We start from the raw sequence: 23,301 nt of genomic DNA on the forward strand, positions 1-23,301 counted from the left end.
TGTTTGTCACACTATGCGATATGTTTCAATACAAATTGCAAAAATCTATGTGTAAGATAAATACCAACGATATGAGGAGTGTTATCAGTGTACTTGATTATGTGCAAAGCCCAAATCTCACCCTCTCTATTCACTGTTACATAAACTTCAAAATCTCAATATCTCATACTGTTACATAAACTTCAAATCTCATACAAAATCAAAACAGTGCGGAGGCCTATGGCTTCTAGGGCGTGATCATAAAATAAGCGAGAAATGGTTGGTATTATTTATGTTTCGCCTTTATCGCGAATCACTCCCGAGATAAACTGTGGTACTTTTTAGCTTTCTTCGTTCTCTCGCGAGAGAGGGTTTGTTGACAAATAATGAGAATTTTGACAACCAACGGCGACAGACAGAAAACAACAACAAAACTTTTCTAACAGTGCTTTCGCGTTTTCGGTTGTGTGAATCATCTTTTCTCCGGTAAAAAGTGCAACTGTTCCCAAAATCGAGCATTTTCCGGTGTATTTCTGTTGCATCCCAGTGAATGATGGTGGAATCCGTTGCGGACGACTGCAAAAACCCCGACGATGGACCGCAGAACGTTTTGGACGCGTTCGACAGCCAGGATAAGGCGAGAGTGCTGGAACTGATTCAGCAGTTGAAGGGAACCGGAATAACGGAAGATCGGTTTGAGGAGGCTTACGAAGAGTACTCGGAGCTGCTGGCCAAGTATCAGGAACAGCCCCATTTGCTGGATGGTAGTCTGGAGGAGCTGGTGGGAATGATTCTGGGGTATATCTTGGACGGGGAGGAGACTCAGCTGGTGAAACATCGAGCGGCCAAGTATTTGTATCAGATCAGTAAGGTGCGGACGTTTAAAGCGTTTTTGAAGTATTTGCCCCACGAGATTAGGCACCTGAGCTTCGTGTTGGGGTACCTCGAGCAACAGGACTTCGAGGACTGGAAGAACTGGGAAACGAGATTCGTCTGCTTGCTGTGGCTTTCGATTCTGGTGCTGAATCCATTCGATTTGAGCAGATTGGACAGTAATGAATGGGAGAAAAGTACCATGGAAAGGATTTACGAAGTTTGTAAGGCAAATTGCCTGAAAGACGACAGCTGTACTCCGGTGGGAGCATTCTTGACCTCGAAGTTTCTCATTAGGAATGACGTGAAGAAGGTCTATTTGGGAGAGTTCCTAGATTGGGCGACCTCCTGTGCGGACATAATCGAGGATCCCAAGATTGGTCCCTTGGCAGGAGTGGCCTGCGTTCTGAAGCATGGAAAGCGAGAGGATCTTCTTCCGTATGTCGAGAAACTCGCAGAATGGGTGCTCCACTTAGATTACGACAAAATCTACAAAAATTTCAAAGTCTACAAAATCTGCATAAAAATTAGTCAGAGAATCGGATTGGTCCTGCTGCCCCCCAGAATAGCCAAGTGGCGATATCAGCGAGGAGCTCGATCGCTGCTGGCTAACGTTCAGAAAACCGTTACAACTGCTTCGCTGCAATCAGAAGCGCCAAAACCGGACGAATCTTCGCCGGATGAAGCCGAAGATGAGGACGACGACGAAGTTCCGGCGGAAATCGAAGAAATCATCGAGAAACTCCTCTCCGGATTGAAGAGCAACTCGACGATCGTGCGCTGGAGCTCGGCCAAAGGTAGGTGCTTCGCGAGGCCAGCCCTCCCTTATCACCGTAAATTTATCTAAATTTGTTCAAATTATTCTTTGAGCATCGTACTCTCGTGCTGTGTGTACGCTAATTCTTTGTGCTGTAGGTGTTTCTCTCACCGGAATCAATAAAACTGCGAGAAATTAACTATTATTAACCGAACGTGTTTATTACGATTCATTAACTCTCGACGCGGTGACAATAATAATGGCGAAGACGTTTTCTCTTAGGGTGGTCCAAAAACATATACTGTTTAGGGTTGTGCGACAAGCAAAGGGTGTCTCCACAGTACTCCCCTCCAGTCACACCAGAAATCGGATACGGTGTCCTGATGGAGTGACTTTTGTCTTGCTATCTGTATCTTGATCATGATCCTCGACTAGCACAAACGCAGGTTTTATGCGATCGATGGAAATTCGTTGCTGCTTTCCGGAAATCAACAAGTCGAAAAATTTCTCATGTCGCTTGATGATCAGGTAGGGTCCTTCATACGGTCGTTGCAGTGATTTCTTAACAGCGTCGGTTCGTACGAAAACGAACTTAGTGTCAGTTAATGCAGGTTGCAGAAACACTTTTGGCTTACCATGGTGGTTGACTTTTTTAGCACTCAACTGATCGAAGATCTGATGTAACTGTTGAGAATAATCGCAGTGATTGACATCCTTTATTTGCGCGTCGAAAAATTCTCCAGGAACGGCCAACTGTTGTCCGTATACAAGCTCCGCAACAGAACAGTTGAACTCAGATTTCAATGCCGATCTGATTCCTAGCAATACTAGTGGAAGTTTATCTGCCCAATGTTTCGGATCGTTACACATCAGCGCACTTTTTAGTGTACGATGGAAGCGCTCAACCAACCCGTTGGACTGTGGGTGATAGGCGGTCGTTCGAAGATGTTGTACACCCATGATCCGATTTAGTTCATTAAAGAGTACAGATTCAAACTGCCTCCCTTGATCTGTTGTTATTTGTTGTGGTACACCGAAACGAGATACCCAGGAAGAAACGAAAACACGAGCAACAGTTTCAGCTAGGATATCCGTTAAAGGAATTGCTTCTGGCCATCGTGTAAATCGATCGACCATAGTTAGTAGGTACCGAAATCCATTAGAGGTAGGTAACGGGCCAACAATATCCACATGTACATGTTGGAAACGCTTTTTGGGCAAATCAAAATTACTCAACGGTGATCTAGTATGTCGTGTCACTTTCGATTTCTGACATTCAATGCAATGCTTGACGAATGTGTGAACGTCCTTATTCATAGCACTCCATACAAAACAATCGGCTACTAACTTACGGGTCGCGCGGATACCTGAGTGCGATAATCCGTGCAGAGTATGCAGGACACGTTGACGTTGTTGCACAGGAACGTAAGGACGAATCTTACCTTGAATTGAAACATCGCAGTAAATCGGAGTTGAACAACCCACACAATTTCGCTTTTCCAGTTTAAGGGATGATGATCGCAGTAAACGTTGAAGCTCCATGTCATTTGTTTGATCCACAGAAAAACCGCTGACATCAATATTGAGTTGCGCAATCGATTCCACCCGAGACAAAGCGTCGGCCACCACGTTGTCTTTGCCACTAATATGGCGAATGTCAGTCGTAAACTGAGAAATAAACTGCAAATAGCGTTCCTCATGTGGTAAACGAGATGTTTTTGAAGATAAAGCGTTGGTCAGTGGGTGATGATCGGTGTAAATGGTGAATTGGCGTCCTTCTACTAGATGACGGAAGTACTTTACAGCCATTTTCATGGCCGTTAACTCTCTTCCGAATGTTGAATATGACTGTTGAGATTGCGAAAACTTTTGCGAATAGAATCCAAGAGGACGCCAACCTGCTGCTGTCAGCTGCTGGAGTACGGCACCCGCTGCAGTGTTCGATGCGTCGATCATCAGTCCAAGCGGCTTAGTTGGATCAGGGTAACACAGTAGGGCTGCTTCCGATAGAGATTTTTTGCACAGCTCGAAGGATTCTTTGCCCGTTTTGGTCCATTGCAATCGTCTGCCATCGTTTTTCTTATTTCCAGGAATCATTTGAAGCAATTCAGCTTGAAGGTCGCTTGCTCGTGCAACGAACCGTTTATAACCATTTAATAATGCGAGGAAACGACGTAGCTGCTTCACTGTGGTCGGTAGCTCGTAACGGCAAATTGCTTCTACACGATCCGGCAAGGGAAGAATTCCATCGCTACTCAGCAAGTATCCCAAAAACTTCACCTGTTTCTTGGCGAATCTACACTTGTCTACGTTGATTACCAGGCCATTGTCCTTCAGCCGTTCGAACACGATTTGAACATGCTGCCGGTGCTCCTCTTCTGACGATGACGCAACGCAGATGTCGTCAATGAAGATGATCACGAAATCCAAATCTCCGAACAACCGATGCATGTAGCGCTGAAAGGTTTGGCTGGCGTTGCAGAGTCCATTTTGCATCGTCAAAAACTCGAACAAACCGAATGGAGTAATTACCGCCGTTTTTTCAATGTCGTCTTCGTGGACTGGTATCTGGTGATACGCTCGCTCCAGGTCGATTGTAGTGAAGATCCTTTTTCCCTGAAAAGCATTCAATAAATCATGAATGTGTGGGACAGGATATCGATCTGGAGTGGTTACCTTGTTTAATGCACGGTAATCACCAACGAATCTCCATTGTCCATTCTTTTTTGGCACACAGTGCAGCGGACTAGCCCAGCAGCTACTAGACGGGCAACAAATTCCCAATTCGAACTGAACTGAAACTCTTTTTTTGCTGCATCTAACTTGTCAGGAGCCAATCTTCGTGGTTTGAACGCAACTGGCGGGCCTTTCGTTACGATATGGTGTTTGACCTCTCGTTGTGGAACAGCTGTTCGCATAGTTGATGGTAGGGTTATTTCACGATATTGAAGCAGCAAATCCTTATATGGATGACTCATACCAATGGTTGTTACGCCATAGATATCGGTGGCCGTCAATCCGCCGAAAGAATGCAGTTTTGTTTTAGCGTCGGTCAATTGTCGATGCTGAAGATCAACCAGCACACCGAAGAATGACAAAAAATCTGCACCGATTATCGCTGTTTTCACATCTGCAACGAGGAAATTCCAGCAGAACCGCCGACGTAAGCCCAAATCAGTGGCAACAAGACGAGACTCGTAGGTTTTAATTGTAGTGCCATTAGCTGCATGCAGTCGAAATTATGTAGGCGGTTTACGACGATCCTTAGCCGTTGCCGGAATAATGGAAAAGTCCGATCCCGTATCAATCAAAAAACGAAAGCCACTAGTTCTGTCATAAATATGTAAACGGCGACTTCCAGAGAAAACATCCACCTCCGCCGTTTCAGATGGATGTTCGCTTAGTTTTTTGAAGCGTTGTACGAGCAAGGCTCACGACACTGGTGAGCATTCGATCCGAATTTCCGATGGTACCAGCAGATGGTTGGACCTGAACTGGAACTGCGTCGTGATCGTGAGACGGAACGACTTCTTGGAGCTGCTGTTTTCATTCGACGAATTTCAGCTGTCAGGCAAGCAATTTGCTCTTGCAAACTGCTCATTTCTATTCCTGGCACAACGGATGTAGATACTGCTGCCACGACGTGGGGGGTTATCTCGACCATCTTATCGGCCATCTCCGCCAGCTTAGCAATCGTGCCGTCACTGATCGACAAAATTGGCTTGATTTTATCCGGCATCCGCTGTAGAAACAAAACCTTCATGACGTCATCGCTGATGTTGAGTCCTGCTGCTAGCTCTTGCATACGTGCTAGTAGGTGTGTTGGCCGCATATCCCCGAGGTCACAGGCATTCAACAGACATTCCAGCTTGCCCTGTGCGGAAATTTCGAAGCGAGATATCAGCCGATCCTTCTCCTGTTTATACTTGTCGTTAGCCGGCGGGTTTTGTATTAAATCTGCAACATGGCAGATGACAGACTGGTCTATCTTGCTGATGATGTAGTAGTATTTCGTCTCATCCTTCACAACACCAGCAAGCGCGAACTGGGCTTCCGCCTGGGCAAACCACATAGACGGGTCGCTCTTCCAGAAATCTGGAAGCTTCACGGACACCGAAGCAGTAGTAACAGCAGCAGCCGCTGCATCAGCGAGGTTACGTTCCTCCGTCATGTTCAACAAATATGGCTGCTTTCGGTGGAATGAGTGGAAACAATTTTTCGACTGCGGAAACGATTTTACGACCGGTTTCGCGATAAAACTTCGAAACGATAACTGTCGGAACCGTCGGGGTCACCAATGTAGGTGTTTCTCTCACCGGAATCAATAAAACTGCGAGAAATTAACTATTATTAACCGAACGTGTTTATTACGATTCATTAACTCTCGACGCGGTGACAATAACAATGGCGAAGACGTTTTCTCTTAGGGTGGTCCAAAAACATATACTGTTTAGGGTTGTGCGACAAGCAAAGGGTGTCTCCACAGTGCTCTCGGAACTTTTTAAAACTGCCTAAAGCAATAAAACAGTACTTGTCAGTGCTATTGTTTTCTACCTATCGATACTTTCTAGATCCTGGTGCCTTCGATTTTTTGTTCGACCCGTTAGGGAAAGCTAGCGGTGGTAATATTTTTTGGACACCATCTTGATAAAAAAAACTGTTAGATTTCCCTTCCTCTTTCGTTTATTCACTAAACATGATTGCAATCACGAACAAAAGGAAGGGTGAATCTCTGGATTCACAAAATCCTTCCAAAAAAGTGGGATTTAAAACTATCACTAAACGTGGCAAGAATGGAAGAAAGGACGTTTCTCCGGAATGCGAACTTTCTTCCAACGGTGAAATGGATAATGTTGATAATTGCATCGAAATGAACAATCAGTTCGATGCTCTAGATATATTTTCCGAGCACCAAATCGAAGCAGCCTCTAGTCCAGGCTCTTTGATTCAAGTGAGGAAGCAAAGTGTGCCGCCTATCGTGATCAGTTGTTCCGAATTTGGGGGATTTAGGCAGGAGATCTTGAACTACATTAGGGGAATCAAGGTTTCCTTCCAAATCCCCTCTACCGGCAACTTCATTTTTTACCGCAATAAAAATAGTCAAACCTTAATAAATAATTTAATTTCATCACAAGTTCTCAAAAAACTCTTCTAGTTTAAGAATACACATCGATATCTGTCATTAGTGATCTGGTTTTAAAGATATTCAGATATTCCTTGGGGACCGACATGCTCCATATAAAATGTCATTGGCGGCCATTTTGATTTACGTCAATTTATCTACCCGGCGTGGTATCAGATACATGACTGCTCATTTCTCAAAGACGGCTGCACCAAATTGCTTATTTTTTTCACACCATACCCTCATTAATGTATTGTTCCGAAGAGTGAATATCCGAATACGACGAAAATTCTGTGGCTTGAGATATTTACGTGTACATTTACATGAAAAATCAAAATATTGGTTGACTGAGGAACTTCCAGACATTTGAATAGGTCTAGTGTACATTGAAGAGGATGATCTAGAGATCATACTGGCAGAATTTTTTGATGAGCATTCTGATGGCAATTCATCTTTGACGAGTAAAAGTAATTCGACATTCGCTCAAAAGCTCAAAGCGCTCGAGATGAGGGAGAAGGTACCCATACTTGGAACCTGGGCCGTCGAAAAGCAGTGAAAACTATGATAGTTTTGATCTGCTAAAGTACTGGGAAGTTAAAAAATTCAGTAATCCAGAGCTCTACATAGTAGCAATGATCGCTCTCAGCTTCGGCAACACAGGTTTCGGTCGAACGTAGTTTTAGCGCACTGAAACTGACGTTGAACGATCAAAGGATGCATTTAACATCCCAAGCAGTCGAGAACGCTTTGTTGCTTAGACTAAATGCTGATCTTCTTCCTAAGGTCGTGACAATGATTGGTGGAGATGAACTTTAATTATTGATTATCATTATAGCTTGAATTGTTTTCCACTAATAATCAATGTGAAATAAAAAATATGAATAGATGATGTTTTTTTTCGATTTACATACATAGGGTAATGGTCATACTTATAGTTCGATATTTCTGTAGATTTTTATTGTTTGTACAGTTAACTCTTCCTTACTCGATATTCCGTATCTCGATATCGAGTTAGAGAACCATAGCCATAGCCATTCATGGCTAACTCGACGGTCCCTTCAATATCGAGTTATGGAGAATTGACTGTATGTTATTGTAATATGATGTCAAATGTATCTCGTTAATGAACCATTCTGAACGACTCAAAGCTAGGATTTTCGGGGAGAATGGGATTACATATGGATCAATGAACTTTTATATGGAATTGAAACTTTCATCGAGCTTTAGACCAACTAAACTGTCTTTCACAATGATTACATTTAAAAATAATGTACCCTAAAGAACAAAAAAAATTAAAAAAAAAAATGTTTGGGATCCCTTGGTGGATTTTTTTAAGGAACACGTCAAATGGAAGCTAAAAACCTATGTTTTTGAATGGTGAAAGATTTAGCGATGCCTATTTTTTTGTAATAAACCTTTCCCATATAGGGTCGATGTACCAATAGCCGCATAGCTAAGAACAAAAATTCGTATAAAATCGAAAAATAACGCTATCGTAATTATTTTTTCATCATCTGAAAGCTTTTTATCTTGGTTTTGTGGGAAAAATATGAAAACTACGAAAACCCAAATGTTTGCATTTATTATCGCGTGTGCCACTATAGGAATACATGTGCCTATAGTAGCACTATTTCTAATTTCTGTTCCTATAGTAGCACTAGCATCCCGGCGTTGGCAAAATACTTATCAAAACCGTATGTTTACAAAATTTTTATATTTTTCCTACAAAGTGTGGATCAAAAGCTTTCGTTTGATGTAAAAAAAGTTCTTAATTCATCAATTATTTTGTAAAATAAAAAATAATTTCTCTCAGTAGTGCTACTATAGGAACAATAGGTTTACTATAGGCGCAAGGGATCTCAAATTTTAAGCAAAACTAATTAACTAGACCATTTTTTGAACAAAATCAAGCTGTGTATCAATGGTACTTAGATAAATAGCTCCTGACCTTCATGTCAAAAAGTGTTTTGAAAAGGTTTATAGCAAAACGGCCGTAAAAAGCCACTAGTGCGACTATAGGGGACTGTCCACTAAGGGAACACCGACCCTACACGCCGTGAGGATATTATAGTAATCAAAGCAACATTTTTTAGGCCTTGTTACATTTTTTAAACCTTGTTGAAAGTGACAAGTCTCGGTTTTCCCAGTTGCCGAGAATGATCTTAAGACAAGGAAAAAAATGAATCGAATACTACAATTTGTTTTATTTATTTAGTTCTCTAGTTTGAGGAAAAAAGGACTAGGATTCTGATGCAGGGACAAAATCGGTGTAATTTCTTGGCTTTATTAAGGGATTATTTTATGAATGTTCGAATCCTCTGAGCAGAATCTCAAATAGAGAAACTCTAAAGTAGATGGAGTACCGTGTACCTTTTAATTCCGCTCCTAAATGCTTATCTTTGACAGATACGCGTATTTCGACTACCACTTGCAGTCTTCTTCAGTGTCAGTTACTCGTATCCACTGCAAGTGGTAGTCGAAATACGCGTATCGGTCAAAGATAAGCATTTAGGAGCGGAATTAGAATTAGAATCCTTTCCTGCGATCAAGTTAGGAATTACAACTGTAAGAAAACCGAATACTTTATCACTTCTCAATAGTGATAAGGTAACACGACATGCACTAAACAAAGGACACGGGATATATGTACTACAATAGATCAAATATTGGTCGCAGTGGTTTATGTTCCGAAAAGAAGGAAAGAGTTTGATTTAAGTAAGTTACGACTTTTTCAATATGACCGAACTTTGTTTACATGGGTGATCAATGTTACCCCATATCAGCAAAATCAAAAAATCACTTAAACATACTCAAATCTTTGGAAAACCAAAATACAGTATATAGTCACAAGCGGCGGGTACCAAGACTTGATTTAAAATATGCAACTTACGACATTTGCACTTCGAAATGAGAAATTTAAGAAGTATCTTAAAAAATATCAATGTTACCCCGGATTACGGTAGTGGGATATAATTTCCACTGATTTTAACTAATAATATCCATGTGCCCATGATGTTAACATTGATTGTAATTCCAAGGCTTTTGGTTGAAAAGGCTACTCTTACTTTCAGTCAATCTTAGAAAATGTCTTTATCAAACATTATTTCAGAACGCGTTCTCAAACGTTCACGTGAATTATTTTTCAAAACAGCTTTATTTTTTGTGCGTGAAGAGGAAGTGATTCGGTAGTGCGTGGTATTTTACAACACAAATCATAGCAATAACTACGTGTTTGCATTCAAAAACTGGTAATTTGTGAAAAACACATTATGGAATGCTTTCAGTTAAGAAATCACCCCTCTACAATGAGGTTAGTCACTTCAAGTAATCATTTTTTGTGATCGCTCTCGAAAACCCTGTGAGAAGCGTGGGAGGAGGGAGCGGAAAGTGAAGGGGGGAGTCAGGTGCCATATTAGAGGCCATTTTGGTACTCAAGGAGATATGTCCTTAATGGCCGCAACAATCAGGCTCGCTTTCTGGTAGGGATCAAACGATCTGACATCTGGGTTGGGTGGCTTGACAGCTAATCGATAAGTTTTTGATTGATCTTCGCCTAGTCCTTACCAGAACACGAGCATCTTTGTGGTGGCCATTAGCGCTCGTAAAAAGCTGGATAGGTTTTAAAACAGATACGTCTACCCAAAGTTATTAAACAAAAGGCACTTCCTAGTTTTTTTTAAACGCATTTTTTCACAAATTCTAAATTAAAACTAAATTCAAAGCGATTACGTGTAGGTTTTTCAACATTAAATTGCTTGTTTGAGTGTAGTGAACACTTTTGAGCAAATATTGAAACTCATTTTTTTTTACTTAAAATATTACGACAAACCCTAGTTTTTGGACCCGTTTGCCTGTAACTCAAAATTCAAAGCGATGACGTATAGTTTTTTCGGCATGAAACTGATTGTGAAAGTCAAGTGAACATGTTTGAGTAAAAAATGAATTTCTGATAACACTCAAAACTTCGAAAGTGTGAACTTTTGAACGGCAAAAATTGAAACATTACATGTGAAATGTTTCCCATACAAAGTAGAGTGTCCGGAATAAGAAGCTGTCCGTAATATGATACAAAACGGTATAACTTTTAGCTTAACGATCATCCACCATGCGTTTTTAGTGGAAGAAAGTAATCCTGAAATAAGGCTATTTCTTCTTCCAGTAAAAATTCTAGCCATTGCTGAAGAACTTGCTTCAAGAAATTCCACATAGATTTCTCAGTAATTCCTTTTGAAATTCTTAACACATTTTTCCAAATATTCCTTCAATACTTCTCAATGAAAAACTGACACTTATATTGAGCTATTCGGTAATCCAATCCGCATGTCCATCTTTACCACGCGTAATGAGTTAATTAACTTCTCAATGAATTTTTCTAAGATTTCATCATTCATCTCGAGGATTTTCTAAAAACTGTTGGGGAATTTCTTTCAATCTTGAATTTCTTCAAGAATAGCATTTCGAATTCCTAAGATTATTTTAGAAATACTGTTAAGGATATTTTTAAGAATCACATTCAATTTTTTCATTTTTCCTTAGAATATTTTCAATAATTATTCACGTTGATTCGTAACAGATACTTTTTTTTGGTTAATATTTTAGGATTCCGCTAAAAATTCCCAAGAAATTCTTCTAAGAGCAGATTATTTCAAAGAATATGCCTAAAGTTCAGCTTTTAAAAGATGTTGTGGATTCCCAAAAAAATGAGGAGTTCTGAGAGGTATCCTTAAAATTTCTGAAGAATTTCCTGGGTATATTCTTAGAAAAAAAAACTGGGCATACCTATAAGAAAGCTACTGATAAAAATCGTGAAGGAAGGGTGTATTCTTGTGGAAACTTACAAACAGAAGACACATTGTGTGTTTGTTTACAAATTATAAATTTCCAAAAGTATTCTTCAGATATACCAGCACATTTGTTCTATGCCAATAGGCAAACATTTATTAACGTAAAGGCGGTATTATCTAAAGAAACTGTTCAGAAACAACCTGAAAAAATAATCGGGAAATATTCTGTCCATACCCTCATATCTGAAACATACGTATTTTCGATAACATTTTAGATTTTTTATTTATTTTCTTTTGCTTTTGACTATTTTGCATAAAATATACAAGAAGTGAAACTGTCCAAAACATTCAACCGAAAAATGTACCACCATCAAGGGCACAAATGTAGAAAGCCAAAAAGTGTTCAAAGCTGAAAAAATGATCGATTGATCACCATCCGCGAGTAACCAATTGATTTTTATTTTATTTTAATATAAATGATTATTTGATATATCAAATTTGTACTCTTCAAAATTTGAGATACGGCTTTTATTCGTCTTCACTTAAATAAGAAAATCCTCATTGTTTTTTTTGTGTAAACATAATTTTACCAGTCTTACTTGGACAGTTTAAGCAAAGTTGCAAATACTGACATGATTTAAAGTAGTGAAATCCACATTTTTCAAGAATTTGAGCAAAATGTGCGGAACTAGGCAATGGGTTGATCTAGGAAAACTTAGAACAAAATACTTTAAAGTAATACACGCCAGCTTCAAAGAAGTTTTTCGGAGAGCACTGTTGATGCTTTTTTATTTCAGAAAATTTGACTTCTGAGGATAATTATAGGCAATATGGTACAAGTAGATGAAAAAAACCGAATTTAGTACTATACCATTTAATTCCACTAGAGTTTGTATCCTTTGACAGATACGCGTATTTCGACCTCAACTGTAAGGCCGTCTTCAGTGTTGTGTACTAGACTCGACTCGAAGAAGTCGGAGTCTAGTACACGACACTGAAGACGGCCTTACAGTTGAGGTCGAAATACGCGTATCTGTCAAAGGATACAAACTCTAGTGGAATTAAATGGTATAGTACTAAATTCGGTTTTTTTCATCTACTTATAGGTATTCTACTAAACAGCTCGAAGATTTATTATCAATATGGTACAGTTTAAGAGCATTTTCTCAATGGTGAACTGTTATTTTGAAAGATTGATTACTTATTTTTCTGTATATCATATTGAATGTAAAAATCATGCTTATCAACTGTAGTATTGTATTGCTGACTTAGCTTGATCGATAACTTTGCTGACAATCAACTTGCATGATATTATAGTATTGATACTTTTTCCCTGACCTCAAGTTAAATTCCCTGACTTTTTCTGACTTTCCAGGTCAAAAATTGAATTCCCTGACATTCCCTGACATTCCAGGGTTTTCCAGGTAGTCGACACCCTGGATTGCTGGTATTCGGGAAATTTCGACTAAGATGGAGCCCTGGAATGCGATCGGCGTTAAGCTGACCTGGCCTCAAAGGTTTACGCATGAATTTAAAACGTTAATTCATATATTCAGTAAAATATACCAACTACAGTCGACTCTCCACAACTCGATGTTCTATAACTCGATATACTCTATAACTCGATGGATTTTTCAGTCTCTTCAAATTTCCATACATCGCGCTCTCCATAAGTCGATATTTCTATAACTCGATATCTCCACTAGTCGATGTCACGTGAGAGGAAAATTTGTCTCCATAACTCGATATCTATTTTAAAATCTTTCTTTTTTGGGGAAACGTGGTCTAATTCTTGTTTGGAGATGAAAAAATACTTGCAAGTTGTAATAAAAGTAGAAAAACATTAAAATAAAAAAAAATATTGTCAGTCAAAATAATGAGATTTTTCGAGCATTTCGAAAGATGTTTTCAAATAATAGTTTGTAAAGTACAATCAACAAAATAATATTATTTTCTTACAGAGGTGATCATTTATGCATTAGAAATACATAAATTTGTTCCTGCGATTTTGTGAATTTTTGTTTCGATACATTCTATAACTCGATAATTCTATAAGTCGATGGTCCCTTGAATATCGAGTTATGGAGAATCGACTGTATTTCACTTACCCCATTTACCCACTTGCCCCGCGGTACCATACTGCGGATAATCGAGTCCGACCTGTAATTTGTTTTCCTCCTTCAATGCCAGAATTGGCCTCTGAGTTTTTTTTTAAATTTTAGATAATTTCAAAAAGGGCTTAGATGCAGGGACCAAATGAGAAATTTTATTTTCAAAACTGTTGTTTCTTATTGAGAAACTCGTTTTTTATTTTCTTTTTGAAGAACATGCCATACAATTTTCATAGCAGGATCGCGAATGCGTTGAAATTGCGTTCTCACGTTTTAAGACGAATAAAGAATTTAAGATCATCGATTAAAGACGGATTACAATTTTACTTAACATTTTAACTTAGGTTTTGCAATCAATGTTGGTATACTCACACTCAAATATCAAAAATCAAATCAATATCAAATATCAATCATTGAGTTCTCTCGAGAGAGTAAACTCATTTGAGATCTGCTTCGCGAAACTCACGCATGAGATTTTAATGCAAAATCATTTGCTCAAAAATGATTCAATCATAAAACCCATCGAAAATCTGTCAAAACCAAATGTTATTGTATATATTAGAAAAGTTTGTTATATTTCTAGCAGGAAAACAAGGAATATATGCTTTGCTTTCAAAAACTGTGGAAATACAAACCAATGAGTTAAACGGATGAGCCAAATCAAGCATGATTTTTTGGCTGTTGAGTGAGTGAGTTACAACTATAGCGTGAAAAAACTCATGCATGAGAAATGAGAATTTGAGATTTTCGCAACGCTGTTTACAATGCCCCTTGCTTCTACAAAGGAATTTGTTAAAGTTTCGAGAGCATTGTCAATATCAGGTTTTGTCTGCAATGAAATGTTAACATCAAGATTACTATCGATATATGTTTTATATGTATTCTAGTCGGTTCGAAAATAATTAAATGTGAATCTGATAGGATTGAGAATGGCTCCATGACATATTTTAAATGTAACAGGGACATGATCAGAATCAAAAACAGCTGGCTACAAAGATGAGTAGAATCGATTAAGACCTAATAAGTCGTAAAAAGGTTTCTAGAAGAGGAAAAACAAATAGGACTATCAGGGTATTGAATTGAGAATTTCCTGAAGAGCGCTCGTCAAATAAAATCCTGCCGTTGGAGTTGCTTTGAAAATTGTCCACGTGCGATGTATGGCTTAAAGCCTCCAATGACAAAAAATAGAATTATTTCGAGTCAATTTCTGCAAGTCAATTACAAGCAAATCGACTTGCTGTCCAGTGAATGGAAAAAGGCAAATAAGCAGCTATGAAAGTATATTTGCCAAGCTGTGTTTCAACAGAAACAACCAAAGTTTCATTTGACTTTCACTAATTTGAAGATTATTGAGTAGGTATACGGGCGTATACCTATATAGAACAAAAAAAAAATTAACACTTGAATCTGTAAAATAAAATACTTAAATTTTTTTAGTAAGACGATAAAATTCCGGTAATCTCTAATATTTCACTTATCTTGTATTTTTTCTTTCAAAGGTATTGGCCGCATCACGAATCGCCTCCCGAAGGCATTAGGTGACGAGGTTGTTTCCTCAGTCATCGAACTCATTAACCCTCTGGAGCAGGACGATGCCTGGCATGGGGCTTGCCTGGCGCTGGCTGAACTGGCCAAACGAGGACTTCTTCTTCCGGCACGTCTCCCGGAAATCGTCCCCCTGCTGTTGCAAGCGCTGGTTTACGACGAAATCCAGGGCTACCGGAACGTTGGCCAGAATATTCGCGATGCTGCTTGCTACATGAGTTGGGCCTTTGCCCGAGCTTACCATCCAGCGATTCTGCAACCGTTTGTGGAGCGAATCGCGTCTGCTTTGTTAGTAACGGCCGTTTTCGACAGGGAAATCAACTGTCGGCGAGCGGCATCGGCCGCTTTTCAAGAAAGTGTTGGACGGCTGGGGAACTTTCCCCATGGGATCGATATCCTGACGATGGCGGATTTCTTCTCGGTTGCGGTGAGGAGCAATGCCTTCCTGCAGATCAGCGATTTCATCGCCCAGTTTGAGGAATATCGACGGAAGTTGATAGGTGAGTTCTTTAATTGGATACTGTGACCAGTCGATTTACTCCGTTCACTGCTTGTTTGACATTAGGTCCATAAAGGGTAAATTATACGGAATAACTTTAAGAGGTAAAACCACAAATATACAAAATAGCTAGTAGGGAAGATATAAAATACTATGCAAACCAATTCTACAAATAAATAAATAAAAACTAAGTTGAAGCTAGAACTTATCAAAAGCTAGATAGATGGATGGCATAACGTTTAAATTGAATAAACACCTAGGCATTATATACAGTAGGTAACACTATACATAATGTCAGCACTGGTTGACAGTGTGAACGAGGCTAAACAGTGTTGGCCAAATTTCTCCGTTTGGGAGGTTCCGGGTGGATTACACCTATACAGTCTCAAAGGAACGCCTTCGAATGGGCGGTCGAAGGTCCCAGAGCCAGGAATTGAAAAACCACTCGGTCACTTAGTTCGAGAACGCGAAGCCAATCAGAAGTGTCCGAAAAGGATTATAGAAAACCCAATTTCTGTGTAGAGTGACCACAAATCTCAACCGTAGAACCGGTTGTAGAAGTGTTGTATTCCCGGTATTCTGTCACCATTCCGGATTACCACTTCAAGGCCGGACACCTTGTGTACCGAGAAGGCGCCACACGACACCACGAAGACGGTTGTGTAAGCCGAAGCAAGAAGCCTGCTGTACCGAATACGGGCTAGTTCAACCCAAGGCCGACGACGTGTGCAAGCCCGTTTTGGGAGAGGGTTCCGAGCCGGAAGCCTGAGACCGACCCCTGGTTCCGAGATATCCCTGAAGCGATCCAGAATCCGAAGAAACGTACCATCCAAAATCGCACGAGGGAGGACAGAAGTCCGGACTGACCGACGATCCGCCAACCGGAGTGCAGCGTACGGGCCCCAACGAGACTACACCCACACACACACACCCACACCACGTGAGTACTCTGTACCTGGTAGGTTATAGCTAGGGAATTAGGTGGTTAGGGCCGATAGGGCAATTACCGCAATAAACGTGCCATCACATTATTTCCTGTGGTTTTCCCTCTTAGCCGCGTCTCTTCAACGGCAAGGAATTGAGCCGACCCTGAGTGTTCCTTAAGGTTCATGCGAGCTAGCGGGCCGTGTAAAAAGGCAGTTACAATACTATAACATCCCCCAGAGTTCCTTTTCCCAGAATGAGCCATTCCCCAGAAAGCCAAGTTATTAAAAGTCATTATAAAGACCTCACGGAAAGTCATTGTAATCAGCCTATCCGTTTGAAGAAGCAAATATCAAGTACCACGTACCACTACGACGTTTACAAGAAATCATTATTTTCTTCATTTTAGACCATTTAATCGCGAAGAAGATCAACCACTGGGATACCAACATCCGAGAACTATCCGCCCAGGCCCTAAGCAATCTGGCCAAGCGTGATCCGGTCTATATGAGGGATGTAATTCTCCCCAAACTGTTCGATCTAACTGAAACGACGGATCTGAATGCCCGTCACGGAGCTACGCTGGCCATCGGTGAGATTATTCTGTCGCTCAATCGATTGCAAGATGACCAACGACGAGAGGGGAGCGAAACTTTGATTTCACCTCCGGTGATCGAACGAGCCGGGCAGCTGGTGATTAAGTTTCGACAGCGAGGGCAGTTCAAGGGGATGAGTGGCACCTACATGAAGCATGGCTGCGCAAGTTTTATCAGAAACTGTAGCGAGGCGGAACTGCCGCTGACGCCGGAACAGATTGGTAAGTGGAAGTAGAAAGTTAGTGGACGATTTCCAGAGCACAAATCTTATCATCTTGAAGAACTACAAAGCTGCGTAGGAATGTTATATAATCCAATTTCGTATTGGCATTGAAATGAGGCTAAAAAAGTAGACACCAAAATTCTATAACCCAAGTATTTCGTCATGCTTTCAACCTTTCTTAGCACTTTAGGTTATTTTGACTCAAAATATTGAACAATCCGATCCGGATTTGGTCACTGTGCTTTGATCACCGGGAACCTGCCACATCTGGTAAATGTCAGTTGGAGAACACAACTTTGATCATGAAAAACTTTCGGGAGAATTCTTGAAGTATGGAGTCCAAATTATAATTAGTCTTCTCCCGAAGATCTTATCGGGAATCAAATGTTCCTCTACTAATTATTTAGGGTTTCCTCCATTGATTTCTCCAAAGATCAATCCACAAAAATCCTCAAGTGATTTCTTCAGTCTTTTTTCAGAGCCAAGACTGCCTCCAAGAATTCCTCCAGAGATTGCTATAACAGTTTCTTCAGATACCTTCAGGAATTCCTCTAGAAGTTAGTTCCGAGAATTCCATCATTGCACTATTTCAGATAGTTCTCAAGAAATTTATCACCAGAAATTCCAAGAATTTCATCAGGACTTTTCTCAGGGCTTCCTCCTAGGACTCCTCCTTGAATTCCCCCAGGAGTTGCTTCAGAAAATCCAAAAACGAATTTCATCAGCGATTCTTTCTTGTAGTTTTTTTACATAGTTCTCCAGGGATTTATCCAAAAACTTCCCAAGAGATTTCTTCAGTGATAAATTGCGATTCAAGAATTCCTTCAAAGAACCTTTAAAGATTTATTTAGGAATTCCTCCAGCGAAACTTCAGAAATTTCTAAACAGATTCTAGGTATAAGGATTCTTTTCCTGCGATTCCACCCGGAACTTTTTCTAGAAGTTCTTAAGGCGAAGTAGTCGTCGTTGAAACTTGTATGCGTCGTTGATGATTGTTGCTAAATCATGTCACAATATCGAATTGAAGGAAATCAGTTGGTATTGCACCAACGTAGCTGAAAAAGTATCAGCATACTTGCTACAAGTCAGCGCATATAGTGATACTTTTCCGGATCAATTCTAGCTATGAGACCTGAGTTTTATCACATTGAAATTGCGAGATGGAATGATGATGGTTGTCAAAATAAATGACGGGCTACTTAAAGATATTGCTCAATAAATCCCTCTTAAGAATTTGATACAGGAACTTCATAAAAAAAAAATCACAAGGAACCGTTCCTATCAAAAATCTACCAGTGATTCTTCTACTGATTTCCCTAGGAATACCTCCAAAAAACCCTTCAACTATTAATCCATTAATTCATTGTTCCAGGGATTGCTTCTGGGATTCCTTCACGATTTTTGCTAGGAATTCCTTCAAAAATTCCTACAGAAATACATGCAGAGATTTACTCCAGGAACTCTCACAGTCTCTCTTCTACCCAGAATTTCCCCAAGGATTCTACCCAGAATTTCCCCAAGGAATTCCTCCAGGGATTCCACCAGTAAGCTTTCGGGAATTCCACAAGAAATACTGCAGAAGAATTCCACCAGGAATTCCTATAGAGATTCCGTTTGCATTTTTGAGATGTTCCCCCAGGTTATTCTCAGGGGATTCTTCTAGGGAATCTTCAATAAATTATTTTATAAATTCTTCCAGTACGTTCTAAGATTCGTCCTTGTATCCCTGAAGGGACCTTGCGAGGCGTTCGATCTGGGATTTTTGAAGGGATTACTTCAAAAATCTACCAAAAACTTCTCCGAGGATTCCTAAAGTAATTTATTTAATTCCTTCCAGTATTTCTTGAAAGGATTGTTTACAAGAGATCCATCAGGAATTACCTTAGAAAATCCTGTAGAAACTCATTCAGGGATTGCTTTGAAAGTTCTTCCAGAAATATGTTAAGGAATTTCTCCAGGGAATTCTCTGGGAATTTCTTCAGTGATTTCTGTGGTGATTCCGCCAAGGATTTCACAATAAATTGTTCCATGATTTTTTTCCAGAAATTTCCAAATAATACTTCCATGGATTCAAACTGAAGACATTCAGAGAAATGCTTTGTTCAATCCTCTAAGTAAATATCAGTGTAACCCCTGGAGGAATGATCTTTTGGAATTTTGTAGATGCTTTCCTGATGGAATACCTAGAGTAGAGAAAGGAAGACATTCTAGTTCAATCCTTCGCGGAATTCCTGGTCGATTCTCTCGCGGGAATATTTGTAGTTTTTCAGAAAAAGAATCATAAATCTTGTAAGCTTGTGGAATTTTTTGATTAATTCCCTGAGAAAATTCTCATAACTTTGAAAAATTCTAAGAAGGGAAATCCAAGTAAAACTATTGAAGTATTTTCTGGTGGAGCTTCTAGCGAAACTCTTGTAGATTTTTCTGGTTTTCTCATGTTGAAATTCATAAAAAAATTCCTCTCTCGAAAAATTACTGGTGAAATAACTAGAGAAAATACTGGTGAAGTCTCTTAAGGAATCAGGTGGAATCTGTACAGGAAATTGTGATCAAATCCCCTAAGAAATTCGTTATGGGATACATGGAGATCTTCTTGGCTGAACCCTTGGAGGATGTTTTCCAGAAGGTTTTTCGAAGAACCTCTCGAGGATTTTTTGGATTCCCGGTAAAATCTCCGAAAATATATTGGTGCAGTTTCTGAAAGAATTTCAAGTGGAATCCCTATGAGAATTTCAGCTCTAATTCTTTAAGGTTTTCCTGATGGAAATCATGGAGAATCACCTGGGTGAATTCCAGATGCAATCCATGGAGGGGAGGACCCTCTGGTGGAATCCTTAGGAGAACCCCTGGAGGATTTTTAGTTGAAATCCTTAGAGGATTTTTACTTGGAATCCTCAGAGGACATCCTAACGGAATTTTTGAAGGAACTTATGGTGGAATTACTGAAGGAATTCACAGAGGATTCCTTTTTTGAATCTCAGGAGGAACTCCTCATAGAGCCGCTGGATGATATACTGGTGGAGACCCAAATTACTTGTGAAATCCTTATAATTTTTTTTTGGTATAATTGTTGTTAAAATCTTAGAAGAACTTTTGCAGCAATCCCTAGAAGAACTTCTGATGTAACTAGAGTAACTTCTAATAGAATCTCTGAAGGAACTCCTGACGGGATCCTTATAGGAACTACTGATGAAATTACTGGAGGGATTGCTGATAATATGCCTGGCGGAGCTCCTCATAAAATCCCAAGAAGAAATCCTGATGGAATTTTTCGAGGTAATATAATCTCTTCTCCACATAAATTCCAGCTGCAATCTACGAAGGAACTCTAGAGAAACTTCTGAAAGAACCCTTGTAGGAATACCATGTGGAATCTCTGAAGTAACTTCTGATGGAATTCCTTTTGAAACTTTTGATAGAATCCCTGGAGCAATTCTAGGTGGAATAGTTAAAAGAACTTCTAATGAAATCCCTAAAAGAACTCCTGATTTAATCCCCAGAAGAACTCCTGATGTAATCCTTAGAGGAACTTGTGATGTAATCCCTGGAAGAGTTCCAGGTGGAATCTCTGAAGAAACTTCTGATGTAATCTTTGGAGGAACTCCTGAAGAAATCCCTAATAAGATCCCTGATAGAATCCCAAGATGATCTACTTATGATATACCTAGAAGTAATTCTGATGGAATTTCTCGAGGAACTCCTGATATAATCTCTGCAGGAACTCCTGATAGAATCACTGGAAGAATTCCAGGTGAGATCTCTGAAGGAACTATTGATGGAATCCCTGGAGGAACTCCTGATGAAATCCCCAGAAGAACTCTGATAGAAGCTCTAAAGGTACTCTTGATAGAATCTCAGTAGGAACTCCTGATGGAATCCTTGGAGGAATTCCTAAAGATATTCTTGAAGGAACTCCAGATGGAATTATTGGAGGAACATACAATGTTAAGAACTTCAAAGAATCCTCAAAGAAAATGTCAAGGAAAATGTCTAGGAGCACTTCCAGATTGTTTAGGAAAAACTTCAATTCCTCTAAAGGTTTTTAAGAAGATTCCTTCTGGGAAACTGACACGTTTCCTTCTGGAGAGCTTCAGCCCCAATTGTTGCCACTCAAAGCTATTTTGGAACGTTTCAAGAGCCATCATATTTCGAACTCTAGGAAATCAGAATTATGATTATGAAAAGTATTTAGTACGTACACTGATCAACTTCTCAATATCCTTTCAGAATCATGGCAGTTCCTGTTGGATGAGTCGATCATAGACGAAAAGACAACCACTCGTGAGCTAGCCATCTGCGCCTTCTCCTCGTTCTGTTCCACATACTACCGCAATGAGGACCCGGCCAAACTCGTCTCTCTAATCGATAACTATCTGAAGGATCTGCGGGACACCCAAATGGAGCACAAATCCCAGGGCATTGCAGCCGCCCTCGGATCCTTACCGAAATTTATGCTTCTGCTGCGATTGAAGGAAATCCTCGGAACAATCGACGACAGAACCGTCCTGCCGGAGATGTTCGCCGTTGGGTACAATCATTCCGAAATGAGGCGCGATTGCATCAAGGGTTTGGCGAATATTGTACAGACGGTGGGCTTCGAGAGTGGTGCGTTGGATTTGGACAAGGTTTACAGCATCTATTTGAGAGCCCTGGAGGAGTACGCAATTGATAACCGTGGGGATATCGGATCGTGGGTTCGTGAAGCAGGAGTCAATGCTCTGTTCCAATTTTTAACAACGTGTCCTCCGAACCTGCTGAAACCGGAACAAGTCCAGAGGGCTTTGGTTGCAATTGCCAAGCAATCCGTGGAGCGAATCGACAAAATACGTGCTGTGGCCGGAAAGATATTCGTCTCTTTGATCTACCACGATCCGGAAATTCCACACATCAATCACAGGGAAGAACTCAAAGCAATCTTTCCTCGGGATACCACGGAAATTTTGTGGCTGTTCCCGCACCATACATTCCCGCTGTTGATCCAGCTCCTAAACTTCCCAGAATATTTAACCAGCATAGCTGGAGGACTGATTCTATCGGTAGGCGCTCCAACGGAGTCCCTTCACAGCTGTGCTTCGAAAGTGATGAACGAATATCTCAAAACCCATCAATCGCTTGTCCCCCAATTCGGAGCCACGGTTCAGAAGATCCTTCAGGAGAAATCAACTAAGGACCCTCTCGTCATGTCGTCAACCTTCCAGTTCATCTCGGAACTCCTTTCCTCTTCCACGAACTCGTCCATACTACTCGCGGATGACCCATCCTCCGAATTCCCGGAAGCCATCTTCGCGTTGATGAACGATCTCATAGCGCACAGCAAGAAGCACCTGAACTCCATTCCGGCTTACTGTGCGCTCATTTTGGCCCCGCGGATTTGCAAGCGTGTCCTCAGCAAGCTGGTAATGTACTTGGGCATGCTGTGCGTCAACATTCGGCGCGAAACGGCCCTGAAGATGTACGAGACGCTGCTGGTCTACGGGGACCAGACGTGCATTCCGGAGGATAATCTGGACGAGGTGTTGGCCTGTCTGAGCGAGGAGAAGTGGGATGGAGAGCTGGAGGAGGCCCGGAGGATTCGCAACCAGCTGTGTGTGCTGATGGGGATCAAACCACCGGTGGCACGAGTGAAGAAGTAAAGTGGGGCGGATGTCGATGGAACGTTATCATTTGCACAATGCATTTAGGTATTTATTAACAATTGATTTAATGCTTCTAAAACCTATTAGGTAAATGTTTTCTGTACGGAAAGCGCCTTTCGACACCCAGTGATGATGCATGCTTGAATGAAATATAACCACGCCTAAACAGTTGAACTTTTTCCATGATCTTGAACATATTCGAAAAACCTGTTGTTTTCATAACATAAATTGCGTCATGGTAAAATTGTGCTT

General features: G+C 40.4%; 1 protein-coding gene across 1 annotated transcript; it reads left to right on the forward strand.

The window, feature by feature from the left end:
- Positions 1-383: 383 nt before the first annotated feature.
- On the forward strand, positions 384-23,217 carry LOC5566305 (tubulin-specific chaperone D). Its single transcript, XM_001650649.2, has 4 exons — positions 384-1,649; positions 15,126-15,671; positions 17,004-17,411; positions 21,641-23,217. Exons 1-4 carry the CDS (start codon positions 530-532, stop codon positions 23,044-23,046), a joined length of 3,480 nt encoding a protein of 1,159 aa, XP_001650699.1. The 5' UTR covers positions 384-529; the 3' UTR covers positions 23,047-23,217.
- The last annotated feature ends 84 nt before the right edge of the window (positions 23,218-23,301 follow it).

This window comes from Aedes aegypti, chromosome 3 (assembly GCF_002204515.2).
Source record: "Aedes aegypti strain LVP_AGWG chromosome 3, AaegL5.0 Primary Assembly, whole genome shotgun sequence".
NCBI lineage: Eukaryota > Metazoa > Arthropoda > Insecta > Diptera > Culicidae > Aedes > Aedes aegypti.

Coding starts and splice junctions, on each gene's coding strand:
- LOC5566305 (XM_001650649.2), top strand. CDS start 530: ATGATGGTGGAATCCGTTGCGGACGACTGCAAAAACCCCGACGATGGA. Junction 1,650..15,125: donor GCGCTGGAGCTCGGCCAAAG/GTAGGTGCTTCG, acceptor TTTCTTTCAAAG/GTATTGGCCGCATCACGAAT. Junction 15,672..17,003: donor ATATCGACGGAAGTTGATAG/GTGAGTTCTTTA, acceptor TCTTCATTTTAG/ACCATTTAATCGCGAAGAAG.